This window comes from Antechinus flavipes, chromosome 4 (genome assembly GCF_016432865.1).
Source record: "Antechinus flavipes isolate AdamAnt ecotype Samford, QLD, Australia chromosome 4, AdamAnt_v2, whole genome shotgun sequence".
In the NCBI taxonomy this organism is placed as follows: domain Eukaryota; kingdom Metazoa; phylum Chordata; class Mammalia; order Dasyuromorphia; family Dasyuridae; genus Antechinus; species Antechinus flavipes.
This window is the reverse complement of record NC_067401.1, coordinates 2351796-2378511: the sequence shown is the minus strand read 5'-3', so window position 1 is coordinate 2378511 and position 26716 is coordinate 2351796. Positions and strand designations below refer to the sequence as shown.

The 26716-nt window shown below is 47.5% G+C and overlaps 1 protein-coding gene across 1 annotated transcript in view; it reads left to right on the top strand.

Moving 5' to 3' along the window:
- TRPM8 (transient receptor potential cation channel subfamily M member 8) overlaps window positions 1–18182 on the top strand; it is a 48994-nt gene extending 30812 nt beyond the window's left edge. Inside the window, exons 14-23 of the mRNA XM_051993200.1 lie at window positions 1970–2065; window positions 2803–2932; window positions 3630–3775; window positions 6296–6408; window positions 7636–7852; window positions 10288–10379; window positions 13490–13631; window positions 14718–14889; window positions 16504–16681; window positions 17876–18182. Coding sequence (XP_051849160.1) covers window positions 1970–2065; window positions 2803–2932; window positions 3630–3775; window positions 6296–6408; window positions 7636–7852; window positions 10288–10379; window positions 13490–13631; window positions 14718–14889; window positions 16504–16681; window positions 17876–18182 — 1593 coding nt within the window. The remainder of the gene's footprint in view (window positions 1–1969; window positions 2066–2802; window positions 2933–3629; window positions 3776–6295; window positions 6409–7635; window positions 7853–10287; window positions 10380–13489; window positions 13632–14717; window positions 14890–16503; window positions 16682–17875) is intronic.
- Window positions 18183–26716: the final 8534 nt, after the last annotated feature.

Genomic DNA, 26716 nt, shown 5'->3' with positions numbered 1-26716 from the left:
ATCCCAGTGATCTCGGGCAAGTCACTGAGCCCCAGGTTCCTCACCTGTACAAGCTGGAGTTGGACTCGGTTATTGCCAGAGTCGCTTCCAGGTCAAACACAGATGGCCCGTCTGTGTCTCAGTGCCCTTAGCCTTGGTGCTAGGGAGACAATGGCCTCATTGGGGCAATGGCAGTCCCACGCCATGTGAGCTTCCCTGGATGGCCTTGAGTCTGGCTGTTGAAGGAAGGGAAAAGCTTTAGCCAGGACAAGAGCTCTCAGGGCAGAGGATGGGAGGAGTGAAATAAAAGCCATCTTTGAGTATCTGAAGAGCATCATGTCATCAATGTCATCACCATCAGAGTCAGCGGTTGTGTGGGGCCCTGAGCTCTACAAAGCACTTTGCACGTTATCTCAGTGGCAGATTTGTTTTGTTTGGCCCTGGAGAACGGAACCAGGAATAATGGGTGACAACTGTAAAGGGGGGAATTGGGGGCTGGATTTCAGGAAAAATTTCTTACCAATGAGAGCCATCCCATGATGGAAAGGGCGGCTTGGAGAAGCTGTGGACTGCCCTTCACTGGATGGCCACGTGTCCAGTATTTGGTAGTGGAGTTTCCCTTCATATATGGCTGAGATGCACCATCCCAGATACATTATTAAGATTGCAAGTGGTAGAACAGGTGCTAGTCTTCATCGGTGGAAGGAGTTTCCTCACTAGCACTTCCCTATGCCAATGAAATCACAGGTCTAGGGGGACAGGGGCAAAGGTGGTGGTTTCTAATCTTGGGAAACCCCACTTTGTATTACCCAAGATGACGTTTCTCTTCCACTTAATGTCAGAGACCCTTGTTTGCTTTAACTTTCAAGCTTGTTCTTCACACAAAAGTCAAAACCTGCTATTTCCTCCTATTTTCTCTATATTTTCAACTTGGGTACAAGCTCTGTGATTGCTATGGGACTAACGGTTCTATATATCCTATTATACTCTATTACACTGGGAGCTGCCTGCCTTCCAGGAAGAAGGCAGATGACCCACAGCCATGGTCAGACCATATTTAGAATATTGAATATAGTTCTGGCATCCCAGTTTGAGATCATTGATATAGTCAAAGTCAACCAAGATGGAGCAGGGATCCTCGTTCATCTAAGGATCAGTTGAAGAAACAAGACACATGTAGCCCAAAGAAGAGAAATGGGAACGGGGAGAATATGATGACTGACTTCAAGTACATAAGAGGCCATCCAATGGGAAAAAAGGATTTGTCTTCTGTTTTGCCCCCCAAGAATAGAACCTGGGGTAATGATAGGAAAAGGTTTTGTATTTTTTTTTTTTACAAAGAGGCCATTTTAACTTTGATATCAGGAAAAACTTCCTAAAAATTAGAACTGTTCCAGAATGAAGTAGGCTTTCTCCCTGGACATCTTAAAGCTAAGGCTAAATATCTTTTCCACCTCCTATAAGTTACTTTTTATATATTTTGTTATTAGTTTTCAGTATGAATGGCACTTCTCCACCCCTATCTCCATGAACGTAACCATCTCAATGGCACAGTCTGCTCCCTTTTGTTGTTGTTCTTTGTATCCCCAGCGGCTAGCACGGTGTCTGGCACAGGGAAGGTTCTTATTAGATGCTTGCTGAGTGAATACATGAACACTTAGTAGGCTTTTTGTAGTGGGGAGTTTTGGACAGATCTGGATTGGACTAAACAGCTACTGCTTAGTCATCTAAAACTGCCTCCAAAATTATGTGGTTCTGCGATTAATCTGTTATGTTACTGAGATCAATCATGGGAGTTTGCTTTTATGGACTCCTTCCTTCAAATTGCCTCACCTCCTAAGCATGAGTCACTTTCCTAAGTTTATTCATTTCTTAGCCAAGCAGGCTTGAGGTTAATGACCCCTTTTCAGGTGGCTGGTACTTGTCAGCATACAGAACAGCATTCCCCTCCATCGGTACTGATCAGATGTCATCCTCTCCCTCCCCTCAGGATGTATCTCCAATTACAAGGCACCCCCTGCAAGCCCTGTTCATCTGGGCCATTCTGCAGAACAAGAGGGAGCTCTCCAAGGTCATCTGGGAGCAGGTAAGAGCTCTCCTTTTCTGCCACTTTTTTCTCTGGCTTCCCCAAGACCTGGCTCCTACTCCTAACCTTTTCGTTAATGAAATGAAATGTTTATGTGGCATTTTCTAATGACAGCTCCCTACTTCTTATACCTGATCTGTGTGATCTTGGGCAAGTAGCTTCATGTTCCTCAGTTTCCTCATCTGTAACTAGGTAACGTCCAAAGTTCCTTCAAGTTCTACATGTATGATTTGATGACCCTACAAGCTTGTTCACAGAGCTCTGTTCTGCAGAGGCAGAAGGATCTGGTGTAAAGGAGCTGAGAGACTGAGCAGAGTTTGCTTGGATTCCTGTTAGCATCTCTTCTCCCTTTTTTGGCATTTTTAGTGCTGTGGTCGGCTTCTCTTGGGGGAATTCCCTCCCCTGAGACCAAACATCAAGTTGAATTAAATAAGTTCAAGTAGTATCTTAAATAGAAAAAGAGCTCAGAAGTCATGCAAGCCACCATTGTCGTCTTACTGATGAAGACACTAAGACCATGCATGTTAAAGTGCTTTCCCCAAGGGAGGAAGCAGCAGAAGATCTCACTGGCTGAGTGACTTTGAACAAGCCACTTGATCTGTCTAAGCCTCAGCTTCCTTATCTGTGAAATGGGAAGGATAATGGCACCTACCTCCCAGAGTGGTTGTGAATCTCCAATGAGATATGGGGATGGGGTGATCAGAGTCGGTCTTGACATTGTCCTGGTCCCTCTACAGACCAGGGGTTGCACTCTGGCAGCCCTAGGAGCCAGCAAACTGCTGAAGACCCTCGCCAAGGTGAAAAATGACATCAATGCTGCAGGGGAGTCTGAAGAGCTGGCGAATGAATATGAAACTCGTGCTGTGGGTGAGTTGCCAAAGAGAGAAGCCCCTGCTTCGGGGTGGCAGGAACACAGGGCATTGGCAGGATCATCCTGGCTAGTGTCTTCCCACTCTGCTCCACTGAGACAGAAACACCCACAACCCCCAGACCATTGGTCTTGAATTCCATTTCTGCACTTCTGCCATTCAGTGCTGGGTCTCCCACTCCTTAAGCTTTCCAGTCTCATAGTGAATCAATAATTGATCACTGCTGCCCAATCTTTTAGTGCCTGAAGGTAGCTCAGGGAGCTGATGATTTGGTCTCATCAAGGTCGCTGTTTCAAGGGCATCTCTTACTCTCTCCCCATTTATCCTTCCATGAATCTGCTATTAGCTATTTTTCTTCTGAGTTTTTGTGCCCAAAGGTCATCTCTTTGTCTCTCTCTGTCTCTTTCTCTGTGCCCCTCACTGTCTCGCTGCTTCTGCATCTTTCTCTCTGCCTCTTTTCTTCTTTCTGTCTCTCCGTGTCTGTCCCTCTGTCTCTCTCTTCCTCTGACTGTTTTTTATCTCAGTCTTGGTCTGTCTGTATCCCTTATTCTCTTCTCGGTGACCCTTCCTTCCTTCATATTCCTGCTTTGGTCTTTCGTTATGTCTTTGTGTGTATCTCCATCTCTTTCTGTGTCCCCGAAGAGTTCTTTCTGTCTCTCTGTGTCTGTCTCTGACCCTCTTTGTCTCTGTTTCAGAACTCTTCACAGAATGCTACAGCAATGATGAAGACCTCGCTGAGCAGCTCCTGGTGTACACCTGTGAGGCTTGGGGTGGCAGCAACTGTCTGGAGCTCGCCGTGGAAGCCACAGATCAGCAGTTCATTGCACAGCCGGGAGTCCAGGTGAGAACCTGCCCAACTCAGTGTGAGTCTAGAAAATGTCCAGACAGCAGGTGCTTCCTCCTCAGATCCCTGGGACAGTCGCCAGCAGGGCTCCTTTCCCGTAGGGAAAATGAGGCAAGGGAAATGGGAGAGCAGGTCGGAAACTGCCTCCTGACAGCACCGCCTGGTCCAGCTCTGCAGCCGCATTGACCCAAGGGCTTCCATATCAGAAGGTCTTCCAGGCTTGATCCATCCCAGGACCCCACAGCTGTCCTCGAGGCAGCCCCAGCCTCAATGGTCTGTGCTCGTCAGGACCAGGGTCAGCGGCCCAGCAAGAACCTGCCACTCAACAAGAACCTGCCTGCTTTTGTCTTCCATCCCCCAGAGATCCTCAGGGTTCAAGACAGGATAGAATTTGCAGATTTAGCCCCTCCCCTATTCCCACCCCCATCCTTCCCACTCCTGTTTTACACAAAAAGCATAAGTCATTCTCCTCACACTTCTTTCCAATTAAGCCAAATCCCTTTTAAAATATGATAAGATGAAACTTAACCCAATGATCCAGATATGAGCTGACCAGGAAGAGTAAAGCAGGACTTTCACCTCCATATTCTGGGATATTCTACATCCCTTTATAATGTCCAGGCTAGCTTTCTGTAGGTCCTCCGGATGGGCCTTGGTCTCAGCAGGATGGACACCACCAGAATGGACAGGAATAGAGTCTAAAGTCTTTATTGTCTCCTTCACAGTCTGTGTCTGTCACAGTCTCTCATTTCCAGTCCTCTCAGCCCTTAAATGCTGAGCACCGAATATGTGTGAACTAGAGAACCCTTACATCACCACGCTAAGTACTAAGTATATATGGGAACTAGAGAACCATTATCTCATCAATTCCACCGAGTTAATACCTTGTTATAAGTATCCTTGTTTCAAGTAGACTTTCCCAGAATTCCAGCCCTCTACACCCCTTAATGCAGTCTAATTGCTCATCACCTTTATCATCTGTCTTACCACATCTTGTCTTACTTTGACCTTGCAGGCCAACAAAAATTGTTTCCAGACACCCTCACCATCTCACTAAACCTCTATCATTTGTATGTAAAATGCTGATTTATTTTTAGACCAAATTGTACATTTTTATATTTACTCCATACTGTGTTATCTTTTTTGTTTGTTTTGGAATATTAAAGTTTATTTTTTTTAAAAATCCTACATTTAAAAAACTGCATTTCATTGCTTAGCCTATTTTCTAAATTTTGCTTTTTATGACTAGATGAATATATTAAATTAAGCCAAGGTTCTTGAAGATTGGCAATATTCTAACATTCTGTTTTTAAAAAGTATTTTAAAACTCCAAACCAAAAAACCAAAAGTGGAAAAAAAACTCAACAGAGTAGTTGCTTCACGTTACACATCCAGAATCTATAGCCCATACAATAACTGCTTTCTTTCTGCCAGAAGAGTGTTCTCTTTTTTTTATCACAACTGCAATTAACTACTGCTAGGTGCTCAAAATTTCAATGGATAGTGCTTGACTGGATACTGTTGATAGTGAAGTCTTGAGATTTTTCTGGGTTTGACCATAAGATGTATCCCAGGTCTTCTCCTAGGATCATATCAAGGATAGGGGGAAAAGGGAATCACAGATCAAATCACAAATCAAATATTCTTAAAATTCTTTCCACCTCTGTGGCTTTCTGTTCCTGGATGATCTGTTCACTTCTTTGTTTCTCAATTTTCTCTTCAGTTTCTTCTCCTCCTCCTCCTTTTTCTCCTCTTTCTCCTCTTCCTCTTCCTTCACATCTGATGAGGAACATCAATCTTCTTATGCTCTGCAGCATCATACAGTGTTAGCTTACTAGATTCAGTCCAAGGTTATAGTCTGTTTAGATGTTTTTCCTCTAGTGAATTATAAGTCCCCCTTTGAGTACATCTGAGACGCTGATAAAAATGTCTAAGAGCACAGGCTCTCTGTGAGCGGGGTCTGGGGCTCATGCCAAGTGCAATCAGCAGACCCTGGCTGCTCAATCCTGAATTCAGTTGGATTGAGGGAATAATGGTCAGCCTTCCGCCAGTTCCACATCCACGGCAGTAAGTGCTGGAGGAAAACAGGAATGCACTTATGAGAATGCTGTCGATTGCTGGGCGAATAGTCTGTAAGTGAATCATCCAGACAGTGGTTGATTTGTGCTCATAGATGGATCACAAAGTCCACCCCAAGGCTGGACCATAGTAATTGGAGGTTTGAGCATGATTTGGGTCTGTGTTTGCTAGACTTCAAAGCCCAACCCGGGCGACTGAAGGTGGAAGAATTGGGGGAATTGGGGGCAGGCTATCTCCTTGTGGGAATGATTCCGTCTTCTCTCCCTCTCCATTGAGGCCCACAATCGAGCTGATGTGGCAGATTTGTGACCATAGACATTAATCCAGAGGGACAGCATCTCTAGGCAGAGGCAGTGGCAGAGCCTGGGGGAAGCATGCTTTTTGTCCTCTCGTCATGATAAAGAATGGCCTCCATTCTTTTGTCTCTGTCACCTCCAGAATTTCCTTTCCAAGCAGTGGTACGGAGAGATTTCTCGGGACACCAAGAACTGGAAGATCATTCTGTGCCTGTTTCTCATCCCTTTGGTCGGCTGTGGCTTTGTGTCCTTCAGGTAATGACCAGGATTTTCCTAAAAGATTCATTCAGGGAAGGAGAGCGAATGAAAAGGCAGATGACCAGGAACGCAACCTCCAGCAATTGCCATTGCCCCTTTGTCACAGCAGGCCCTTCTTGGAGCTGCCCCCAACAGGCACTCGGTGACTGAGCTTGATTTGAGTCACATCCGATTGTCATTCTATCAAAGGGCTCTAGATTTTGAGCTTCAAAGTCATGTCATCTAACTCCCTCCTGCTCCAGATGGGTAAACTGAGGCCAGAAAAGCTAGGCCATAGGTTTTGAGCCGGTTGGACGTCAGTGGCCATCTCAGCCAACTTCCTGAGGCAGAGCAGAGATGGAAAGGTGATCTGGTCATGCTCAAACAGGGTCACTCCTGTAGTACTTGGGAGTTTCCCGCTCTCCAGTGGCATTCACCACACGCTTCCTCATGCTATGTATGTGTGTGTTACGTGCATATGTGTGTGTTACCTGAGTGAACATGCATGCAGAAATCCACAGAAACCCTTTTCTTTTGCATGACCGTAGCTGCTTGGAACTTCCCATGGTGCCTTGCAACTACAGGCCCTAAAAATGCATCAGATTTTTAAAATGAATGGGCCGGTGGGAGGATAGTGTGGAATACTGAAGGTGGGCACAGAGCAAGTCTGAAGTCACCTGAAGGGGCATTGGTGCTGGGGAGGGGCAGATCAGAATGATGCGAGACACTAAAATCTTAGACCCAGGGATTTTAAGATGCGGAAGTGAGCGGGACACTCCCGGCCTGGGGTACAGCGCAGTGTGCCGGGAGGTGGGAGAGCAGAAATGGCCGGTTCCGAAGCAAGGAGAGCAAAGGGGGGCTGTCTGAGGATAGCCTTCTAGAGGCAGGCTTCTGATTCGCCTAGAAAAGGGAACGCGAAGAGCAGGCTGAACCCAGGGCTAACCTTGTGTCATGGACAAAGGAGTGTGGACTCGCTCGTTCATTCATTATTCACTCATTCACTGGCCACCCCCTCAAGGGTGGAGTCCAAACTATTGCAGAACAGCAAATATAAAAAATGCCTGCAGGGAGGTGCGAAGTCATTGGGAGTGGATTGGGCTGGGATGGAAGGGTCCAGTGCTTGGAGGGACCAGTGGGCTTCCTGTAGGAGGAGGCACACTGAGCCACGATGCAGCTCCATTTCCCAAGAAGCCGGCTCCACTTCCAAAGGACTCACTCTCCCGGTTCTTGTCTTTCTCTCCCCAGGAAGAAGCCCATCGACAGGCACAGAAGGATCATCTGGTCGTATCTGGCGTTCTTCACCTCCCCATTCGTGGTCTTCTCCTGGAACGTGGTCTTCTACATCGCCTTCCTGCTGCTCTTCGCCTACGTGCTGCTCATGGACTTCCACTCCGTGCCTCACACGCCCGAGCTCATCCTCTACGCCCTGGTCTTCGTCCTCTTCTGCGACGAAGTGAGACAGGTGGGCGGCCCAGTCCCGGGGGGCTCGGGCCTCTCAGAAGGCAGAACCAGGGTTCTCTCAGACCCAAAAGGGGCTGGTTCTAAAGCTGTTTCCTGTTGGAAGTAAGGCTGGAAGACCGGGAGGGACTTTACACAATCTCCCCATTACTGGGCAATCCTTCATCAACCCCCTGAAAACCCCTGAAAACCCCAGTCCTTCTTCTTTCACAAATCAGTTTTAAACACCTACTCAAAAGCGTCTGGAGCTGGGGAGAGGAAACGGCAAGTAGAGAAATAAGGAACCCACATTACACCCAGGGTGGATAGACACAAGGTGGGTTTTGGACAGCCCTAGCATTGGAGCAGGGTGGGGAGGGGGGATCAGGACGGTCTCACGTGGAAGAAGAACCTTGAGTTGAATCTAGAAGGGAGCTTGGGATTCCAGGCAGCAAAAGTAAGGATGGAGACAATTCCCGAGCTGTGGTGAAGGTGGTGATTGCCCCTACAAGAAGAAGTGATTACCAGTCTGGGAGACCAGGGGAAGCTTTGGAAAAGTGGGGGATTCGGGGAGGGTCTCATGAATAAGAATGCTGGGGAATGACGCTGGGGAGGGGGAAGTGGAGGATGTAGCAGAGTGAGGAAGGGCAGGGACTGCAGGGAACTACAGGCTATGTCCCAAAGACTGTCGCTGAAGTGCGAAGAAGGTGGAGATTAGTAGGAGGAGACAGAGACAGAGGAGGGAGTTGGTACCAGATTATGGAGGGCCTTGAAGGGAACAGGGAGCTATGGTAAAGATTTTTGAGGACATGAGTCATGTCGTAATAGAGAAGACATAGAACTTTAGGTCAAGAGGACTCAGGTTCAAATTCACCTTAGATATTTACTAACTGAGTGACTCTGGGTCAGTCACTTAACTTCTGTCTGCCTCAGTTTCCCTCTATGTAATGAAAGATTGAAATTCATCAATCTCTGCCAGCTCCAAATCTATGATTCTATGTTCTGTGGAGAGAATAATTCCTATGTCCACTACGTAAAGGGAGTATTCTGTGAGGAGAGCAATAGGAAGATGAGATAGGAAGTCATTTTAGAGTAGGGGTGGGTGATGGGAAATTCAGGAAAGAAGATTCATATGTAGACCTACGCAGGGAAGAGAAAGGAGGAATTGGACAGGAAGAGTCCCTCAGGAAGGTAGAAGCCACCAGATCTGGTCATCGATCGTATGTGAGGAATAGTGTCCTGCTCTTCACGACCCATTGGGGTTTTCTTGGCAGAGATACTGGAGTGCTCTGACATTTTCTTCTCCGACTCCTTTTACAGATGAGGAAACAGAGGCAAACAAGATTGAGTGTCTGAAATTTGAACTCAGATCTTCCTGACTCCAGGCTCCATGTTTTATCTACTATATTCAGCTGAGGACTTGAGTTTAAATCTCTCCTCTCAGGTTGCTACCTTTGTGACCTGGGGCCAAACATTTTCCCTCCCCACCTCCTCTGCAAAATGAGGGAATCGGGCTCTTTGGCCCTGGGTTCCCTTCCAGCTCTGGATCTGTGCTCCTGAGATCCTCTGGTTTTAGGAGATGTAAGATCCTCACTGGAAGATGGAGCTTCTTCCCTAATAATGAAATCACAAATCTGATTATTGCCTCCCCCCCCAAAAAAACAAACAGGCATCTAGATTCAATAACAAAGGCTGATATTTCTAAAGAACATCTTATTTGTTCCTTTCAACAGCCATGCAGAGGAAGCACTAGAGCCATTATCCCCATTTAACAGATGATGAAACACATGAAGCTCAGAGAGATTACATGACCTCTGTACTCATGGTCGCGTAAAAATTAAGTGTCAAAGGGAGAGCGCTCCCATTTCCGAGGCTGGGGCTGGACTTCTAATTGGAAGATTGGATTTGTGTCTCAGCTTTTTCATCTGTCAGCTACATCTCCTGGGCAATAATCTCATGGAACTCCTTGGTCCTCTGAAATCTATGGGATACATAGATCTGGATAATCTTTCTAGATTGGGAGAGAGAGATAGATAGAGGAATAGATAGATAGATAGATGATAGAGGGATGGATGTACAGATAGATCAATAGGTTGACAAACTAGATGATAAATAGATAGATAGACGAGATGAAAGCTAGATGATAGATAGATTAGATAAAAGACAGGCAGATAACCTGGGGGGGAGGAACTAGATGATAGACAGATAGATGCTGTCAGCTGGCGTTCTGCACTTCCACCTTAACATCAAGAATGGTCATAATTCCCAGGATGCCCCAATATTAGTCAGAGAGTCAAAGTTTCTCTTGGTCCCTTGAACACCTGGCTCAGTGCCTCGAACAGCAACTACCAATGAGTGGTGATAACTGAAAGCAAGCAGAGGAAATCGGGGAGGATGCGGGAACGTGGGCAGTCCGCGCTCCTTACCGATGCCCTCCCCCTTCCCTCTTCTGTCCCGTAGTGGTACATGAATGGCATTAAGTACTTTACGGACCTGTGGAATGTCATGGACACTCTTGGATTATTTTACTTCATAGCAGGGATTGTCTTCCGGTAAGAAACTCCCCTTATGTGTGTGGGGTGGGAGCGGGAGACAGTTGGGGTTAAGCGACTGGCCCAGGGTCACACAGCTAGTAAGAATTAAGTGTCTGAGCCTGGATTTGAACTCGGACCCTTCTGATCCCAGGCCGGTGCTCTATCTGCCGCGCCATCCCTGGCTGTTCCAAAGCCTGCAGTGTCTGAGCTCTTCAGTGCGCAGTCAGATGGAGAAGAGGTTAAAGTTCAGGTGCATCTTCCGTGACGGATGGGAGGCCCATAATGAGGTCTCCAAGTCAAAAGCTCAGCAAGCCCCCCAGCATTGCCAAGGTCTCTTCTCATCTCCAGGCAGGACACTGTGGTCTTGGAGCTACAGATCTGAGTGTGAATCCAACCCTGCCTCTTCTACGTGGACAGGGGACTCGACCCCCAGAAGGTCCAGTTGCCCCATTTGTAAAATGATGCTGATACCATCTGTCACGTGATCCTTGTGAGGACGCTAACGGCGGCACTAGAAATGACCTTCGCAGTCAACTAGTTCAATCCCTTCATTTTATAGATGAGGAAACTGAGGCCCACGGAGCTAAAGTGACTTGGCCAAAAAAGGTCACTCTAATAGATTCACAGAATTTCTGAGTAGTAAAAGGACCAGGGCCTCCTAGTCCACCCTCTGCACAGGAGAAATCCCCACTAAGACGTACCCAGAAATCCTCTGCTCCAGGCTGTCCGAGGAGGGGGAGCCCACCACCTCTCCAGCAGCCTCACTGCTCTGGACGCCCCCTCCGATGGCCCGGCCACACCTGCCTGTCCGTCTCAGCGTCTCAGGCTGTATAATGGGCAGAGTGCCGCCATAAAGTCGTCCCAGCACTTGACCCCAAAGCCAACAGGAGGGCGCTGTGCGGCCACCACAGGCTAACAGGCTCCCTAGACAGCTTGTAGAAGCCGCAATCTAACAGAGTATCCCGTAATTCTCCGACTGCTTCCTGTCGAGCGCAGATCTCTTAGAAGGAAGCAGAGTCAGCGTTCTGGCCCCGAGGAGGGGCTGCTTGTGAAGGCGAGGACATTTTAGAAGCAATTGCCCCAGTGCTGGGAAGGCTCAAACAGCAGCTGAAGAACCCGGGGGGCCGTCCGGGGAACCCCTGCATGTGCCGGGAACTGGCCGGGAGAGCTCTTAGTCTTCTCCAGCTCTTTCTAGGCTATGGTTTTTTGTTTGTTTTTTTTTTTTACCTTTTTAAAAAGTTGCCTTTTATTGATGGCTTTATCATTTTAGCCTTTTAATTCTTCTCCAGCTTGAACAATTAAGCAAAACTATCTGATTCAACTTCCCCATCTGACAGTGCTTACAAGATCCAATACTAGAGTCATCATCACCTTCCTAGGCTATGGTTTAAAAGTGACGAAAACGACAAAACAGCCTCTGAGGTTCTTCTCCCTCCTGGTCTTTGATGAGCCTGTGTCGGGTCAGCGCGCCTTTTGCTCAGGGCTAATGATGGTCTGTGTGCTTGCAAGCCAGAGAGAACCATCCTTGGCCTCTAAACCAGGGGACCCCGCACACCTAAGATTAATTCTGGGTCACCCCCACTGGACATTTGGACATCAGAAAACACTCCTGATCCATCGCTTCTGATTAAGTTAAATTGTTCATTTTTCTTCTTCTTTTTTTTCTTTTTTGCTGAGGCAATTGGGGTTAAGTGACTTGCCCAATGGTCACAAAGCCAGGAAGTGTTAAGTGTCTGAGGTCACATTTGAACTCAGGTCCCTTGGATTTCAGAGCTGGCACTCTCTCCACTGCGTCCCCTCGCTACCCCTAACTTGTTTGCTTTTGAGGCCCCCAGGCTGGCTTGTGTCTTGAACTGCATAAACAGTAAAGAAAGTGATTGAGGAACCCACCCCAGTCACACAATTTATTAACACCAGTTACTTGCTGGCTTGAAGGTTGTTCCCGCCTCTGGGCTTTTGTCCCACACCCGGAATGCTCTCCCCGCTCCCCTTCACCTCTCAGGATCCTGCCCTTCCTTCAGGGCTCAGCGGAGGAGCTGCCTTCTGGAGCAGGCCTTTCTCGCCTTCCCTCCCACCCCCCAAACACTGACTAGCTCCTCACTCTGTAGTCACTACTTTGAGGAGGAGCCTCGTTAAGCAGTCTCCTGGTTGGAAGGTGAGGCCCCTGAGAGCACAGACCCTTGTGGCCACTGGCGTTGTGTCTCCAAAAGAACCCTTAGCGCAGTGTTTGGGATGGTGGGGTTGGGATGTGACATAATATACTATCGTATACAGGACATGACAGGACAGAATAGGACATGACATAACATTACAAACCGTAAGTGCTTCATAAATGCTTACTGGCCGGGTGTATTCGGGAAGACAGCTGTACCAAGAGTTGAATGAAGCCAGTTATTATTATTCAATGCACCCGGTTCCTCCCTCCAGGGGTTCTCTAGTCACTGCCGGGCAGATCCCTTTGGGCAGAAGTGAGACCACCTTTTCCCCTCTGTCTTGCTCTAGAAATCTATTCATCTGAGAACCAAAGCTAATCCCTCTACAAACATTCATTAAATTCCTACTGTGTGCCAGGCACCACAGTAGGTCCTTGTGATAAAAACAGAGACAGTTCCTTGCACCCCAGGAACGGACGTTCTATCAGTGGCGATTCTCTACCCAGATGTGAGCGGAATAACACAAGGTCATCCGAGAGGGAGGAAGGCAGCAGAGGCCGAGGGGAATCAGGAAAACCCTCCTGTGGAAGCCAGCGCCTGAGCTTGGAAGGAAGCGCACGGCAGAGCGTTCCCAGGAGCAAGCGCGCGTTAATGCTGTCACGTCGGGCGCGACCCTGCAAAGGGTCTCCCCCTTCCCTCTTTCTACCCCCATTCTGCCCCACTGCTCCCCCAGCTTTGTGTTCCTGGCGAGAAGGCCCCAGACGCAGACGCGCACATTTCCTTGGGGTATCTCGGGTGGAACCAGAAGGCCCTCCTGCTTGGGACGCCGGTGTGGCGTTTTCCATGAGGAAGCCTTAGCACTTGTACATGTACAAATGGAGCCCCACTTATGCGCGTGAAAGGTTCCATCTCCTTTGTGTTTGCTGCAGCAAAGCCGGCCTTTCTGAAACGCGTCTTTCTTCCTCTTCTCCACAGGCTCCACTCCTCCAACAAAAGCTCCCTGTATTCTGGCCGTGTCATCTTCTGTCTGGATTACATCATCTTCACTCTGAGGCTCATCCACATTTTCACTGTGAGCAGAAATCTGGGGCCCAAGATCATCATGCTGCAGAGGATGGTAAGATTCAGGAAAGCGCCTGCCGGGGACTCCGACCAACCAGGGATTCCGATCAACCAGGGATTCCGACCAAGCGGGGAGAAGTTGTGCGTAGAGGGGCTCCCGAGGGCGCGACCTTATGCTGTCGTCCCAAAGGGACCCTCTCCGGACCGAAGCCCGGCTGGCTGTGGCCAACTGACCGAGGGCATTTCGGGGAGTTAGAAGTCGCTTTAGCCACTCAAGCAAGTGCTTGGGACATGTCTGGGAGCTGGAAATGAAAAGGGAGTTGGAGAAATGGAAATCCCACAATACTGTAGATCCTCGGCCCAATGCCAGGCCCCTAGCAGCAGGTCCAGATAAATGCTGCTTCTCTTCCCTTGCCTTTAGTAGAATTTCTTGTGATTCGATCATTCTTTTTAAAAAGATGAAGCTTTTTTTGTTTTTAAGAAAAGTTGAGGGCACAGGTTCATGGATTTGGAGCTAGAAGAAACTTGAGGGATCATCCTTCGAGTCCAAGTCCCTTATTTTAGAAAGGAAGAAACGGAGACCCAGCGAGTTAGGTGTTGAGAATGAAGTCACAGCAAGTAAATGGCTGAGCCAAGATTTGAATATAGAGTCTCTTTCTATTTTACGACGTCACGGATGGGGGGGGCAGCTTCCCACAGGCAGAGCAGGAGCAGAATTCCTCCTGCCATCCGCAGTGTGAGGCCGTCTGGCAAGGCTGTTTTTCACGTTCAGAGAGAGCCTCGGAATAGCCTGCTTTTGAAGGCCGGAGGCAGAAAGCCCAGCCCCAAGCTAGCATTCGAAGCCTTTCGGCTCTGGTGGAAGGTTCCGGGGGTGTTCCTCTGGACCCGCCTTTTGAATCACCAGAGCACGAAGAGAAAGAAGAGGTTTTAACGGGAGACAAATCAGACGGACTTTTTCAAAGCCACTGCCCGGGATGAGGTGGATGCTCTTTTCGGTCCCAGGAGTGTTCTAACCTTCTCCTGCTCGGTCAGCACTGACGGCCCCGCTCCCGATACATTTACCAGGAGATGAGGAGGCTGGGCTCACTCAGGGGTGGTGACCGACTCTCTCACGGGCTTTTCCTCCCTGCTTCTCCTCCAGCTCATCGACGTCTTCTTCTTCCTGTTCCTCTTCGCGGTGTGGATGGTGGCCTTCGGGGTGGCGCGGCAGGGCATCCTCAGGCAGAACGAGCACCGGTGGGAGTGGATCTTCCGCTCAGTGATCTACGAGCCCTACCTGGCCATGTTCGGCCAGGTGCCCAGTGACGTGGATGGTAACCAACAGGAGGCTGGGTCCCGGGCATTTAATGCACGTGTGCGTGGCTGGGCAGAGGGATGCTGGGGGGAGGAACAAAGGGTTTGTTTTGTGACTGGGGGCGGGGACATTCCCCCAGTGCAAAAAATTTTAACTCTTTAAAGTCAGGGACTGTTTTGATTTGGTCTTCAGCTGTACAGTGGGTGAATAAATGCTCATGGAATGGAGCTTGAGGGAGGAATCCTCGTTCTTCATGCACTTTTCAGGATTCCCGCCATTATCGGGGGAACCTGGTTCAATTTGCCCTGAACTGGCCCGAAGAGGGATCCGTCACCATTAGACATGGTTTCCTTAGCTTTGCCAGCATGGTAGCCCATGAAATGGTCTCTGCCACATAGAGCGGTGCCATGGGAAGGTGAAAACTGACTCCCTCCAAAGAACATGAAAACTAGTTGATGGACATCGCGTTTCTGTCAGGGGGGTGTTCAGACTGCCTCACCTCCAGCGCCTGGCACGTGATAGTGACTAATAAATTCAGTGCTTGGTGCAAGGGGAGGAACACTGAACTTGGAGCTGGAAGACCTGGGATCAGATCCCGGTTTTGCTTCCTGCAACCTATGGGCTTGTGGGTAAGACATCGGACATCTCTGACCTCCAGCTTCCTGGTATACAAAATGAGGGGCTGAACTCAGCGGCCTCCAAGAGTCTCTTCCACCATGGAAGAGACAGTATTTTCTATTTGACTAAAATTGTTATGCAACCATTACCTTCTCCGCTGGCCCGAACTAGCTCGTTTGTGCCTAGTTAATTAGCAGCCCTGGAGGACGGCTTCTGTATTTGTCTGTCCAGTGCTTCCCCGGGGCTCAGCATGCAGCTGACACTAAATAAGTGCTCCCTGACTAACTGATCGCAGTGGACATAAGCAGGGAGCTTTTCTAAGCCTAACCCGGCAGGACTTAGCGACCCCAGTGCGGTCCCGAGAAGCTAATCAGGGAGTTCTCAGAGCGCTGTCTTTTGACACTGGTCCATTATACACCGATGCCCTGGGTGGGCTCCATTACCTGCAGTTGGAGAGACTTACAGGAACTGTGCCTGAGATTCCACTGGAATAGGGAACTCCCGGGTGAGGAAACTCCATCCAGCAATCCGGGTCAGCACCTCCTTCTGCAGCTCTGAGTCTTAGAGAGGTACCCAGAGTCACAATGCCACGATGTATCAGAATTTGAACCCAAGTCTCCTGATTCCAAGGCAGTCTCTCTGTCCACCACCCCATGTAACACTACACCCCCTGCCCCCACTTCCTTCCATTTCTGGCTGAAAATCACTCTCCCAATCTTTTGAAGGAAAAAGATCATAAAAATAACCATAAAGATCTCTATGGTGTTATAAGGTTTGTCAAGTGCTTTATAGCTGTACTTCATTTGATCCTCTCAGCCGCCCTGGTGCTATCATTATTCCTACTTTACTGATAGGCTGAGATTAAGTGACTCGTCCAGAGTCACACCGATAACCAATATTGGAGGGCAGATTTGAGTTCAGAACATTTATCTGCGGTCCCTGAAACACCTTCCGGAGCGAAGCCCCCTCCCCTCTCTGTCCCTCCAAGAGCCTCATTAACTTGCCTCTGTCCTAGGTACCACTTACGATCTCTCCCACTGCACCTTCACGGGGAACGAGTCCAAACCTCTGTGTGTGGAGCTGGATGAACACAGGATGCCCCGGTTCCCTGAGTGGATCACCATCCCTCTCGTGTGCATCTACATGCTCTCCACCAACATCCTGCTGGTGAACCTGCTGGTCGCCATGTTTGGGTACGGACTAGGGGGCTTCCCAGTTGGAGAGGGGGAATATAAGTGGTGATGTAGGCGCTTGGAGAGACTATGTTCTCAACATATCCTTCCCTTCTTTCTTTCCTTTCTTCCTTCTCTCGCTCCTTTCCTTCCTCCCTTTTTCTTCAGTAAGCATTTATTCAGCACCCACTTGTGGTTAAACACCGTACTAGGGTTTCAAACATGACAATGAAACACTGGCTGCCCTCCCAAGGAGCTTCTGTTCTTATTGGGGGTGGACAAAAATCGCCCAGATCAATCACAAACTGCACAAAGCAAATCAAAGTGATGTCGGGGAGGGGAGAGTTGCAGCACTGCAGAGGATGAAGGGAGGCTCTGTGTGGGAGGCAGCCCCCCCCCCCCCAGTTTTAGAGATAAGGGTTTGGGAAGGCAGAGAGGAAGGAGACCGCGCAAGAAATAAAGGGCCAACAGGGCAAAAGATCAGGAAGGGGAGGGGAGGTGCTACGGGTGGAAGCAAAGAGGTCGGTCTGGGTGGAATGTAGAGTGTGTGATGCAATATTAACCAAACTTTGGATGGTCTAACCTGGGAAATCAGCCCAACTTTAGTGCCACCTCTTCCAGGAAGCCTTCCATGATTGCCTTCGGCCGAGGTTCGTTGATTTTTCCTCATACTCTCTTAGAGAGACTGGGGTGATGCGTCCAGCTGCCATATCTCAGGCTGTCTGTCAGCTTGGCCGGGAACGGGGACTGGCAATCCCAACGTGCACTTGGAGGTTTAAAGTAGCTGCCCACAGTTCCCTTGGCAGGCATGGAAGGATCCTGCATTCACGGTGTCCATCGGGAGCTCGGTGCAGACGCTCGGTGCAGAAACCTTCCCCTTCGGTGACCGTCTAGACCAGGGCTTTGTGGGGCGGCCCAGCTCTGCGGGCACTAAGCAGCTCAGTCGGGTTTGAGAACATTTTCTCCTAGGAACTTATTGACAAACAATTGCCTTTTGAGGGAGGGGAGTGGAACGAAGACGAGAGCGCACACTCAGACTGGATTTGGAGACAGGACTTGGGTCCGGATCCCGCCCCTGTCACTTGGGTGAACTTGGACGAGTCACTTATTTCCCGTGGCCTCAGTCTCCCCCTCCCGCTCTAAAGCCAGCAGGGGGAGGGTGGGAGGGGGGTGGAAGACTTGTTGGAAGTCATCCCGACTCCTCCTCCACGGCAGGTACACGGTGGGCACGGTGCAGGAGAACAACGACCAGGTCTGGAAGTTCCAGCGCTACTTCCTCGTGCAGGAGTACTGCAGCCGCCTCAACATCCCCTTCCCCTTCGTGGTCTTCGCCTACTTCTACATGGTGGTGAAGAAGTGCTTCCGGTGCTGCTGCAAGGACAAGCACGCCGGCTCCTCGGCCTGCTGTAAGTGGTCTCGGCTTCTGCGTCTGCGGGGGCCCACCCGACACGGCCCCGCCCAACACAGGCTCTCCCAGCACGGCCCCACCCAACACGGCCCCGCCCAACACAGGCCCACCTAACACGACCCCGCCCAACATGGGCCCACCTAAACTGGCCCCGCCCAACACAGGCCCACCTAACACGACCCCGCCCAACATGGGCCCACCTAACCTGGCCCCACCCAACACGGGCCCACCCAACACAGGCCCTCCCAACACGGGCCCACCTAAACTGGCCCCGCCCAACACGGGCCCACCCAACATGGCCCCACCCAACAAAAGTCCACCCAACACGGCCCCGCCCAGCACAGGCCCACCTAACACGGCCCCACCCAACATGGCCCTCCTCCTGGGGAGGTTACAGATGGCGGGAGTTCTCACATTTTCACACGGAAATATTGTTTACAGGACAGAGACACAGGGGCGAAATGAAAGAGAGGGAGAGACAGAGAGGATACACAAAGAGACAGAGACAGACAGGGACAGAGATAGATACAGAAACAAAGAGGCAAAGAGAGAAAGGGAGAGACAGAGAAAGAAAAGAGATGGTGAGAGAGTGGGTTGTGGGGCTGCATGAACCCTAATATTCCTCTCAGTGCCAGAGCGCTGATTCTATGACTAAGCCGAATCTAAGTGGAATTCCCCAAGCGTTGCCCTGAAATATTTAGCAAAAGGCTGTATTTGGGTGCAACAAGTCTAGTGCCTTTTCTCAATCATCTTTCTTGACAATTCTACTTTTAATGGGGGGGAGGACAGAAGGAGAGACTTGTCTATATCCCTTCTTCCTGAATATTACCGGCTCCCACTTCTCCACCTCCTCCAGTCTGGCTTCCATCCTTAACACTCAATGCAAACTCGCACTTCTGTCTCCAAGTCTAGCAGCTGTTTCTTCATTGTCAGATCCAATCGCCTTTTCTGTCTTCTTCCTTTTCTGGCCTCCACAGCCGCTGGGTCGCCCTCTCCCTCTGAACATCACCCCCTCCCTGGGTGTTGATGACATTTTGTTCTCCTAGCGCTCCTCCTGGATGTCTAACTGCTCTTTCATAGTCTTCCTTGCTGAATTATTATCGGTGCCCGCGCCCTAAGTGCGGGGGTACCCGGGTTCTGTCCCATACCCTCTTCCTTTTTGCTCTGTCTTCTTGGTGATCTCCTAAGTTCCCACGGATTTAATTCTAACTTATGTGAAAGTGTTTTCCAAACCTATATATTCAGCCCCAGCATCTCTCCTGATTTCTCGAGCTCCCATCCAGAAAAGAAGGGATTTCCCGATTTTAATGTCTCTGAAGTTCCTTGCCCTTTATTTTTTTTATTTAATGATTACTTTATATTGACAACATTATCCCTTGCACTCGTTTCTTTTCCGATTTTTTTCCCTCCCTCCCTCCACCCCCTCCCCTAGATGGCAAGCCGTCCTTTATATGTTGGATATGTTGCAGTATATCCCAGATACAATTTATGTTTGCAGAACCGAACAGTTCTCTTGTTGCACAGGAAGATTTGGATTCAGAAGGTAGAAATAACCCGGGAAGAAAAACAAAAATGCAGATAGTTCACATTCGTTTCCCAGTGTTCGTTCTTTGGGTGTAGCTGCTTTTGTCCGTCATTTATCAATTGAAACTTAGTTAGGTCTCTTTGTCAAAGAAATCCACTTCCATCAGAATATGTCCTCATACAATATCGTTGTGGAAGTGTATAATGATCTCCTGGTTCTGCTCATTTCCCTCAGCATCAGTTCATGTAAGTCTCACCAGTCCTCTCTGTATTCATCCTGCTGGTCGTTCCTTACAGAGCAATAATATTCCATAACATTCATATACCACAATTTACCCAGCCATTCTCCCATTGATGGGCATCCATTCATTTTCCAGTTTCTAGCCCCTACAAACAGGGCTGCCACAAACATTTTGGCACATACAGGTCCCTTTCCCTTCTTTAGTATTTCTTTGGGATATAAGCCCAATAGAAACACTGCTGGATCAAAGGGTAGGCACAATTTGATAATTTTTTGCCTTGCCCTTTATTTTTAACGTGGACGACAGTGACCTTTTAAGGGAATAACCGTTGCCATCTCACTCACTCTGCACGTGGAGCACGAATCTATTTCCGTGAAAAGCAGATGCCGGTTTCAGTTTGCCTCCACTACGTTATCTGGAGGTGCACACACTTCTCAGACAGACAAGGCTGACGCTGCCTGACTCAGACTCCTGAGGCAAAGTTGCTTATTTGGATGTTACACGAATACAGGAGGGACTGGAAAACACAATGATCTATATATGGATAAATGATGAATTAGAAAGCATAGAGCTCCATATATGGGGAAATATGGATACCAGAATTGCTCGATCATAATTCGGTTATTAACCATGAGCTAAAGAAGATTCATTTGCAGAAAGGGCCCAGAGACTAAAACCCAAAAAGATAAGAGAGAAATGTATGGATTTTCATTTGTTTTTTGTTTGTTTTGTTTTGTTTTCTATGGCAATTGGAGTTATGTGACTTGCCCAGGGTCACACAGCTAGGAAGTGTCCAGTGTCTGAGGGCAGATTTGAACTCAGGTCTTCCTGACTTCAGGGCTGATACTCTATCCACTGCCCCACCTAGCTGCCCCTCAGATTTCCATTTTTTCTAAAAAGAATAATAGCACTTCAGATGAAGGCACCAGAGAAGCCTGATTCTGAAGGTGATCCATTCTTTTGGCTCAGTGCTTTTTTAGCAGTTAAGTTTGGAAGTAAAAGGAAAATGACCAGTGGCCAGTGACTGGGGAGCTGCCCGCAGCAGTGGGCAAACGAACGCCATCCAACAAGCACTTACTCGGTGCCAGCTGTAGATGAGACCCTGAAGCTTCCTTCCTCCTCTCTCGAAACTCGCCTCCTCCTGGGGTGGGGAGGGGGAATCACGAAACATTTCCCCAAATACGTTCATGATCATTTGAAGGGGGAGAGAGCGCTCATGGACCTTTTCTGCCTTTTTATTCAAGGTGTAACAAATGAGGATAATGAAACTCTGGCTTGGGAAGCTGTAATGAAAGAAAACTACCTGGTCAAGAGCAACACCAAAGCCAATGACAATTCGGAAGAGTACGTCCGCTTTCCTCTTGCTGTTTTGCGAGTGTTCCTTTCATTCCTAAGGCCAGTGAGAAAACCCAACGTTAGCCCATCTCCCCAGTCGTTTGGCAAGCCTGCTTTTTGATAAGCGTGGCTGATAATTTTTTACGGGAGCACGGAACCCTGGGAAAGCACATGCCAGTCTGAGAGCTTAGAGAATGGACTTTAACAGCCACCATCTTTTCTTCTCTTTGCAGAATGAGACACCGATTCAAACAGCTGGATACAAAGGTAATGTACTCTTGGTGGGGCAGGAGGAGGATGGGAATGGGGTGGAGGTTCGGGAATATTGCTTAAATCTGGCCAGGTAGCAGCAACCACTCCCAGGGGCCAAAAACATGTGGCGTGACATTTGCAGTGGGAAGGACTTTAGTGGTCACCTAGCTCAGCCCCTTCATTTTGCAGTGGAGAAAATAGAGATTAAGTGAGCTGACCAAGGTCCTGAAGATTTTTACCTTTGGCAAAAGCAGGCCTTGAACCCAGGCCTTTGACTCCCGATCCCAAGTTCTCTGCAAATCCTCCAATCCAGCTGAGCTCTCCATGCTTCTTTGAGGACTTGGTGCCAAACTGGATCAGAAATTTAGAGCTGGAAGTGATCTTTGAGATGCTGTAGTTCAGTCCTTTCATTTTATGGTGATGAAAACAAAGGCCTGAAGAGGGCAAACCCAATAGCATTCAAACTTTCAGCAGCAGAAACAGGATTTGAACCTGCAGCCTCATGCTCCAAGCATCACATTTTTTCTCCTACATTGGGCTACCTCTTCAGCCTCTTGGACATCAAGATCTTGGAGCGTTATGGACACCAGTGTGGCCTTTGCGTGGGCCATAACTACCCATCAAACTTCCAAACGCCCTGCCCTCCTGCCCTCCCCATCCCGAGCAGCTGCCAGCCAGAACAACAAGACCGCTGCTGTCGGCTGGCTGGTGGATCCCTCCTGCTCCAGTCTTTGTCTTCTGGAACTTTGGAGAGTATCTAGTGTCTAACAAGGTCAGAGCGAAGCAAACATATAAAACCTGTTGCCCTGGGGGATGGCCAGACTTTTCAATGTGGCTATCAGAATGGATTCAAGAAGCGTTCCATTCAAGTCGGAATAATAGAATCATTATGGCTTACTTAGAAGACCAAGTATCTTGAAGTGGAATGGCCCCCGAGGTCCTCTCTTGCTACAGGCTCAGAGCTGAAAAACATTTGGGGTGGATCCATGACTTTTGGAGATGGACAATCATAACGGGCTCCTTGGTGCCCTGTCAGAGATATAACATTAACCAGTATGGACCATTATTCTTACCCATTGTGACTAACATTTCTTAGACTCTTTTGCATTTTAGAAATAGAAGAATGACGTTTTCTGGCCATATTTATAAGACTCACATTATGAAGTCCAACCATCTAGTAGCCACTGTTTATTATTCTAGTAGCCATTCTAGTAGCCACTGTTCATGTGTCTGTAATGTGTCCTCAGACAACCAGTCAACCATCAGATAGCCAATAATCAGCATTTATTAAGGGCTTACTGTGTTCAGAGCAATGACCCAAGTGCTGGGGTTATCAAAAAAAAAAAAAAAAAGGAAAAAAGAACACTGAGATGCACATGACCTGACAGAGAAGAGAACGTGGCAATGGTCATGCAAAATACTTACAGAGTAGATGGTGGGCAATAGCAAAAGGAAGAGAACTCTCCTCTTCAAACAATACAAGTCCCTAGTGACATTTGGCTGGTCACATAGCAAGAGCAAAGGATAATTGATGAACAGCCTGAAGATTTCCTCGATCTCTCTGTCATGTCTGTAAAGTTCAAAAACGCCCCCCACCCCCGCCAAGGACCATAAGTGGCTCTCTCTATGGGGAATTTTTGGGAGGATATGGGCAAAAATGGCACAAAAGGAGCAGGCAGGGGTCAGTTAGGGTCAGCATCGCAAGAGAAGATATCCCAGTCATGAATATCACGTAGCCACATTTGAGAAAAAGTGGAGAAAGCGTCGGGTCCATTGCAACCATGTTTGACCGGTGATGTTGCCAGTGAGAGGCCATCTGGGTAGACATTACACTGGATTTGTGTTGTTTTCTCAGTTATCCAAAATCAGATTCATGAATTAAAATGAGCTGCACATTTCCTGTTTGATAATTAGGTGAAATGTGCATTGGTAAGATTCACTTGTTTTCATGTATACAATTTTTCATGATAGAGTTGGGGAGCAGGGCATCACGTGTGCATTGATTAGCCTGATTGTTGGAAAGCATCGTTTGCAAGGATCGATTCTTTTTTTCCCCTGAAGTGATTGGGGTTAAGTGACTTGCCCAGGGTCACAAGGTAGAAAGTGTTAAGTGTCTGAAGCCAGATTTGAACTCAGATCTTCCTGACTTCAGGGCTGGTGCTCTATCCACTGCACCTGCCCCCCACAAGGATCAGTTCTTACAGCTCACTGCACATGATCAAACCTAAACGGTTATTTTATGAGGATGGTTCTATGGCAGAGCTCCACTTGTGACCCCTTTTCATCTGAGAAAATTTTACATGATGCCAGGTATACAGATATATAAAACAGATGCACAAATCAGACATTTCCTGATAATAAATCATAATTTTGTGACCCACCGTTTAATAAGCTGGGGTTTATGGGAGAGCACTGTTCATTTACTAACAGTTTATCTATTTGCTTAGGAAATACATGATGGAGTACAGAATAAAAAAGAGTAGCATGTGATATATTCCTTGTGCTCAAGATTTGGTTTCTATATCCAGTCCAGAGAGAAGGCCCAATGCAATGATTAGGAATGTGTTTGACTAATTTGTAATTAATACCAGTCCTTTTTTTTTCCTTCTTCAAAGCTGAATGATCTCAAAGGCCTTCTGAAAGAGATCGCTAATAAAATAAAATAAATGAACACAAAATTCGGTCAGAAACCACCAGCTGCAGCTGGGTAAGTATTTTCCAGGCTTCTTTAATGGGGAATCACCCTGGCGTGTTTTGAGACTGCTTTAAGACAAATGTATTCTTCAATTATGATCCTAAGCAATGCACGATCAAGCCGTTGCTGGCAATGGCTGCATCTCCATGAAACCTCCCAAAATTTTAAATTCTCTGATTTAAAATTGATAAACACAAATTACATTAAAATGAAAGATGACTTCCTGGTAATGCTCAATGAGCCAGTCATTTCTCTCAGTCATTTGTACCCAGCTTTCAGCTCATCATTGCCTGTGGCTGCCTTGGCAGGACCAGACCAAATGACTTTGTGGACCTCATATGGCCCATGAGCCTGATGTTCCCCAATCCTGACTTAGAGCTTTGTATATTTTTATGGGATTTTAGAAGGTCACAATGTAGGGTATTTTTTGTTTCTTTTACCCTAATCTTAAATTCATTTATATGACTAAATATATGTTATCAGAAGCGTGTACCCACAATATAAAGAAAATAAATACAAAGCAGTTGCTGATGAACTGGAGCTGTCCGAGTGCTGAAAAAGTTGGGGTAGGGATATTAGTATAACAGTACAGGCTTAGGGGACAGTATGTTGCTGGGAATTAAAAAGACACTGAAGAGAATTAGACCAGAGATGAAAATAAAATAGAATTTTTATCTTATATGCTTAATTCACAAGAGAATACCAGATAGCATTGCTAGAGATTCCTAAACTGGGGAGCACAGAGTGGAGAATCAGGAGCAAGAGAAGTCCACTAGCATAGGGCCCATCCCAAAATTAGGGTGCAACTCACACTTCTAAAACTAGAGTAGTACCCAGCTGCCTTGCTATCACCAAGACATGATGCACCACTTATGCCTTCCTGCTCCATCTCCTGCTTTTTGCCTATAGGGATTATCTTCCCCTATTAGAGTTCTGTAAGCTTCCCCATGGCAAGGACTCATGTTGTGTGTGTGTGTGTGTGTGTGTGTGTGTGTGTGTGTGTGTGTGTAGTCATTGCTTAGTCAGACACAATAATAATAAATGCTGTTTCATTCATTCCTTCAGCAATTCTAAAAACATGCTGAAGCCTTTACTATGCCTAATATCTTTGAGAAATATAGGGAAAGGAGAGGGAAAGAATGAGAAAAGTAATGAATTATAGAAATTAGAGATTTCTTTTTAACTACACATCAAACATCTTACAAAGAAATCTGGATCTGAAGTCTCTGACACTGGCAGCTATTGGTTTCTGGGTGAGTTACTCGGCCTCGGTTTCTTCATCTGTAAACGAAGGATCATAAATTGTGTACTACTGATAACATAGGATTGTCGTGAGGAAAGCCGTGTATATGTATTAAATTAACATGAGTTGTTACTATTGTCACACTCTGAATCATCTCACAGCATCATCCTTAGTCGGAAAAGTAACCAGCTTTTGCTCAAAAGTAGGATAGTTAAGAGTGACTAGATTTTAAAGGGAGCAGTTAGGTGGTGCAGTAGATAGAATGGCATAGTTGGAATTAGGAAGACATCTTCCTGAGTTCAAACCTGACCTCATTCACTTAGTAGCTTACTGACCCACTCCCTTCACCCCATTTGCTTTCCTGCTCTATAAAATGAGGAGAAGGAAATGGAAAACCACTCCAGTATCTCTGCTGAAAAAACCCCAAATGAGGTCACAAAGAATCAGACTCAACTGAACAGCAACAAGCCTTTCATTTTACTGAGGAAGAAACTGAAATCTAGGGAAGTGAACTATCTTGTCCAAGGTCATGGAGGCAGCACTCAACAGAGTCCGACCAGAATCCAGGACTAATGGCTGGTCTGGCCGTCACACTGTCCCATTATGACAGCCCTTTTCCTGTAAGGAAAAAACCTGCAATGAACATCTGTGGTTATGGCCTCTGATGTGAATATCTTTCTCTCTTTCCTCTCAGCATAAAATGGCGGCCACCCCTTCTCCTTATAGCTGGACAGCAGAAATCAAACACATCTGCAGAGAGCTCTCTCCAGGGAGTTTAAAGTCTTTGAGTGTGTGTGTGTGTTGGGGGGGGTGACAATCTTCAGCAATAAAGAAAATGGCCTTATAGGAAGCCCACCATATTAAACAGGGGTCAAGTGAACTAATCAGAAAACATTTGCTGAAATCCAAGTCAGTGGTCAGGAATTCTCAGGGGGAAAAACTTAATCATGAGAATAAATGGAGTTTGGAAATTGGTTCTAAAAATGGCTTTTCTCTGTTTCCCAGGTACCCACTCCTAACAGAGACATCTTGGGATCACCATAAACAGTGAAAAGATGCTAAGTACTTAAATAAGCAGAAACATCCAAAAAGGCCTTAACTAAGTTACTCTTCTTTGTGCTCCTGAGTGTGAGAAGGTGTTCTAAGTGACCCTGACCAAATGATGTCTCAAAATACTGGGCCACGTGTTCATCCATGAAGATGGACATTATGTGGTTCTTTTCCTCTTGACTCAACCTTGACTCCTAGGCTGGTTCTCAGCAAGTATTTTATTATATTTTCTTCTTTCATATAAAGATTTCCTATTATTCAAGCACTTGTAGATTTCTGTATCTCACAGGACAGTCCCTTATACAAA